This window comes from Camellia sinensis, chromosome 3 (assembly GCF_055761805.1).
Source record: "Camellia sinensis isolate YWXY chromosome 3, ASM5576180v1, whole genome shotgun sequence".
In the NCBI taxonomy this organism is placed as follows: Eukaryota; Viridiplantae; Streptophyta; class Magnoliopsida; order Ericales; family Theaceae; genus Camellia; species Camellia sinensis.
The window spans coordinates 115,359,077-115,364,350 of NC_138963.1; the positions used below are offsets into that span (position 1 = coordinate 115,359,077).

General features: G+C 39.0%; 1 protein-coding gene across 1 annotated transcript; it reads right to left on the bottom strand.

Moving 5' to 3' along the window:
- Positions 1–1,089: 1,089 nt before the first annotated feature.
- On the bottom strand, positions 1,090–4,041 carry LOC145821786 (uncharacterized). Its single transcript, XM_082918354.1, has 7 exons — positions 3,921–4,041; positions 2,216–2,245; positions 2,101–2,127; positions 1,877–2,007; positions 1,590–1,796; positions 1,421–1,510; positions 1,090–1,326 (listed from the first exon to the last, which is right to left on the bottom strand). The coding sequence occupies exons 1-7, from the start codon at positions 4,039–4,041 to the stop codon at positions 1,219–1,221; spliced, it is 714 nt and encodes a 237-aa protein (XP_082774480.1). The 3' UTR covers positions 1,090–1,218.
- Between the last annotated feature and the right edge of the window lie 1,233 nt (positions 4,042–5,274).

Below are 5,274 nucleotides of genomic sequence, written 5' to 3' on the forward strand. Positions count from 1 at the left end.
GTCTCTCGTGGCTAGGCGGTCGTATGTACCAAGTTTCGTGCCAATCCGACCCCATTTGGTGATTTTGGGGTGTCAACACCTCGAATTTAAGTTTCTTAAGGAACTAGTTTGCCTAAACCAAAATATGGCTCTAACTCCCAAACCGGGAAACCGATTGGAGTCCCGTCTTCTCCCACAAGTCTCTCGTGCCTAGGCGGTCGTGTGTGCCAAGTTTCGTGCCAAACCGACCCCATTTGGTGATTTTGGGGTGTTAACACCTCGAATTTAAACTTCTTAAAGAACTAGTTTGCCTAAACCGAAATATGGCTCTAACTCCCAAACTGGGAAACTGGTTGGAGTCCCGTCTTCTCCCACAAGTCTCTCGTGCCTAGGTGGTCGTGTGTGCCAAGTTTCATGCCAATCCGACCCCTTTTGGTGATTTTAGGACGTTAACACCTCGAATTCAATTTTTTTAAAGAAATAGTTTGCCTAGAGTGAAATCCATCTTTAACTCCTAATCCGGGAACCCAATTTGAGTCTCGTCTTCTCTCACAACTCTATTAGCTTAGAATGCAAAGAATGCAAATATACATTTTAGCTTAGAATGTAAAGTTACATTTTATACCTGATCTTCTGGTGGTGGTGTATATGGATTCTCATCTTCTGCAGATTCCCTAAATGCCCGGTGGCCACTCGATGCATCAGGAGCCTATGATAGTCAACGCATAATGTGTTAATCATATTCGAATTTTATACATAATGTTGTGTGACAATTTAACTATCAAACAATTTAATTTATATCGAACCTTTCTGTTAGGATCCACACTTGCCCCCTGTGACACAAAGTCCATCATCTCAGCTCTCAGCTGCTGTAAATGTGTAGAGAACTCTGCTCTCATCTCCTTCCTCAGCTCCTCCCACAACTCATCCCTTAGCTCCGCATGAACCTGCTGGGTGATCTGAACAATAGTCGATGGCTGGGGTGCTGACTGTGATGGCCCTACACCATCTTTATACATTGCTCTCCGAGGCACAGTTCTCCCGTATGTGCGACAATATCCATGATTGTCATGACCTATCAACTCATGGAAAATGGCATTCCTAGCCTCCAAAGTTCGACAATCCTCAGGTAGCATAGAGAGTTGGCCATTAAACTCATCCTGTATTGAATAAGAAATACAAGTATATGCCAAATTAAGATAGTTAACACAAAAAATAAAAAATAAACTTTAAATACAATCAAAGGTCTTTGGAAACTACCAAGGTCTGGATAACCTCTGGGTCATCTACTCTACGTGTCATAAGCCAAACATTCATCTTATCAGTAGACTCCCCCTTATTGGTCATCTACATTTTTTTAGAAATATGAAAATTAGAATCTAAATAATTTGTAAATATACAATTTTATTTATATACAAAAATAAAACAATAAAATATAAACCTCATGCCGTATCTGAGCGAAAGTAGTACGCCCTGTGGTATGAGCTATGCCGTGAGCTCGCCGATTTTTAGCGTTCCTAGTTGCAATTTTCTATAATAGGTTCAACAAATGTAAGTATATAAATATGATTTATATGTTTACATATCATACATATAACTTATTTGTATACCTCAGCATCGGAAGTACGCCAATACTCCACAAGTTCTTCCCACTGGCTTGGCACAATGTGCAAAGGAACATCATCCTTCAGATTAGGATCTTCACTTCTAGGCTTGAAATACTTACACTTAATCTTATTCTTGTGATCCTTCCATATGCTGTTACAGTTTTTCATGCAGATTGGCTTGTACTCCTCTGGACATATATTCAAATTGTCCTATAAAACACAATTTCAAGGTTTAAATAATAATAACACAATTTTGGAATTTAAATTTTTTGACAAAAATATACTTTTACCTTCACATCCTTCCAGATAGCATCAAGAATATCATCAGGCGCAGTGTTCCAGTCAAGAAAGGTAAGAGGAACAATGTTACCATTTCGCACAATAATGCCAAGTTGAGTAGTTAACTTAGACACGTTATCCCCTATTGGACAGAAATTTTCATCAAATTGTATGTCCAATTTGGTACCGGTACCCCACTCCCTAATGCCCTTGGCACATCCTCTACCACGCCTACTCGAGGTTGATGAAGAATTAACATGACCTGTGAGATACAATAAGAATAAACAATATTCAATCATAATAAACAAATGCAAATTTAAATAATCTCAATACAAATCAATTTCTTATACCTGAGTGAGGCTGTGAAGAAGTCGAAGGATCTGAAAAATGCAATGAAAATAAACAAGTTATATGTAATGAGAACAAATAAATATATATTTAAATAATTTTCATACAAATCAAAGCAAATTTATATACCTGCGGATGGCTCATAAGCCGATGACTCTAGTCAGGATGATAGCTGCTGCGATGCCACTGATGGTGGACGCACCGATGGTAGGCCTAGAGGCTGAGTAGCTGATAGCTGGTGTGGTGCCACTGATGGGGGTCAATGCGGTGGCACTAATGGCCCCTCTGATGGTGCTCGCTGTGATGCCTCCTCTAATGGTAGTGCCACTGATGGTGGACGCAGCAATGGTAGGCATGGTGGCTGAGTAGATGGTAGCTGCTGTGGTGCCACTAATGGTGGTCGATGCGGTGGCACTTATGGTGCTCGCTGTGATGCCTCCTCTAATGGTGGCACTAATGGCCCTTCTGATGGTGGTCAATGTGATGCCTCCTCTGATGGTGGTGCCGATGATGTCCTCTTACGTACCACGTCGGACATCATGCGTCGGGGATGATCAGGTTTCCTCTTCCTTCCCATAATAATCTGCAAGCAATATAACATTAATTAGAAACATAGATAATGGTTTGTCATCAACTATAATATGACATTAATTGAACTAATACAATTACAAACACACAGTAAATTAAGAAACTGATGATTAACTACAACCTTGGCCTTAAGTGAATTATTGATGTTGATTAAATATCATCCTATTTGAACATCAACTGTTTCCCCTTCTGCAGCTTCCCTCACCCAACCAACTTCTTCATCACGAAGCATTATATTTTCTTCCAATTGTTGGCTCATATATGGCTCAATTTGTGGATCAGTCGAACTCATATCAAATAAACCTCTTTGAGACATCTTCACCGCCACTTGCCAGTCTGGTTGTAACGGGTCTGCAACATACCAAACTTGCTCTGCTTGGGATGCCAAGATGAAAGGTTCATTAGCAATTCTATCATCTCGATACAACAAATGATTGAAGTTGACTAACGTGAAATTGAAGACATCTTGTATCTTCCCGTGAATGTTGTCAATCCAATCATACTTAAACAACACATGCTTCTTCTCATTGGAATATCGAATCTCAACAATATCTGTCAATTGTCCATAATAGTACACAGACCCCACACGAGGATTCTTGTCTTTCCAACTAGCATAACTTATAGTATTTGCCTTCAAAGCTACACCACAATGTTGTGTGGCTCGACGGTCATCCATGGCCTTTACTCGATACCGAAACCCATTCATTATATACCCGTTGAACCTCCTTGCCAGGTTATGAGGACCATTTGCCAATACAGTAATCTCTTCAGAAAATGTGACATCACTAGTCCTTCGCAACGTTTGAACCTATTTTAAATAATAAAAATTATAAAATTTAAAATATAGTTCGACTTAGGTAAATAGAATCTGTACATTTAAATACATACATGTTCCTTGAACCAAATGTGAAAAGTTTCAAAATGTTCATGCCGAAGCTGATGATCGTCAACACGAGGCATTTTGACCATAAGTTCTTCAAGGTGTTTGCTGTGTAAATTGAAATTTTATCAAAAAACAACATTTGGTTCAAAATTCAATGAAACATAATAAAATATTGAATGAGTGACATAACTTACTTTATGAATGGTTGAACCGCGGCTGTATTGAATAAGACATACCGATGAGTTTGTACCCAAGAAATGTTATCAAGATAAAAGCTTGTGATTTCACCAACAGCACGACCCAGATTATCATCACCACTGTAGTTCCTCGTGGGTCGATTAGATTTAGTTTCCACATCATTGAGATATTGTGCACAAAAATTCATGCATTCTTCCATAGGATATCCTTTAGCAATTGAACCTTCTGGACGAGCTCTATTACGCACATATTGCTTCAAAGTAAGAAGATACCTCTCAATTGGATACATCCATCGAAACTGAATCGCTCCACCCAATAATGCTTCGTCAACTAGATGTATAGGCAAGTGCTCCATTATATCAAAAAAAGTAGGAGGAAATATTTTCTCTAGATGACAAAGTGTTACGGCGATACGATCTTGAATATATTGCAAATCTGTCGCACGATTGACTTTGGAACACAATTGTCTAAAGAAATTGCTCAATTCAATCAAAGGTTCAATTACATTCTTCGGTAACGATCTTCGAATGGCCAATGGAATTAGTTGTTGCATCAGAATATGACTATCGTGGCTCTTAAGACCCCCAATACTTCTATCATGTAAGCGCACACGATGCGATATATTGGATGAATACCCGTCGGGAACTCTAACTTCCTTCAATACTTTCAAGAACAAATCTTTCTCATCCTTGGTCATCGTGAATTGTGCCGGTGGTAAATAAGCTTTATTTGACCCTCTTAATTGCAAATGTAAGGGTTTTCTAATATTCATTTCTTGTAAATCATGCCGAGCATTAACACCATCCTTCGATTTTCCTGCAACCCCTAATATTGTCCACAACACATTATCACAAACATTCCTCTCTATATGCATCACATCAAGGTTATGTCTAATTAGATTGTGCTCCCAATATGGCAGTTCATAGAAGATACTCTTTTTCTTCCAGCTATAGGTGCGATGTCCAACTTTCTCCTTCTCTACTTGTCTCCTATGCCTCTCCTTAAGGTCATCCCTCTTGTATTGGGTTAAAATACCCTCAGATTCTAATTGTAGCAGCATCTCAGTTCCAGACAACAATTTTGGTTTGAATCTGACTTCCCGACTACCATCAAATGATACTTTATCCTTTCGGAATTTATGGCCATTAGGTAAAAATCTGCGATGACCCAAGTATGATTGTTTCCTACTATACTTCAACCAACACGATGTAGTTTCTCTATTGCAACAACGGCATGCATATTCGCCTTTAGTACTCCATCCTGACAAGTTTGCATATGCAGGAAAATCACTAATTGTCCACAGTAAAGCTGCATGCATTTGAAACATTTGATTTGTTGATGCATCAAATGTGGAGACACCGTCATTCCATAGTTCTTTCAACTCCTCAATCA

Bases quoted from the DNA above. Each gene is read 5' to 3' on its own strand.
- LOC145821786 (XM_082918354.1), bottom strand. From the start codon at position 4,041: ATGTGGAAACTAAATCTAATCGACCCACGAGGAACTACAGTGGTGATG. The intron at 2,128-2,215 runs GTATAAGAAATT...TGTATCTCACAG, and splicing joins TTCTTCACAGCCTCACTCAG to GTCATGTTAATTCTTCATCA. The intron at 1,511-1,589 runs GTATACAAATAA...AACCTATTATAG, and splicing joins GGCGTACTTCCGATGCTGAG to AAAATTGCAACTAGGAACGC.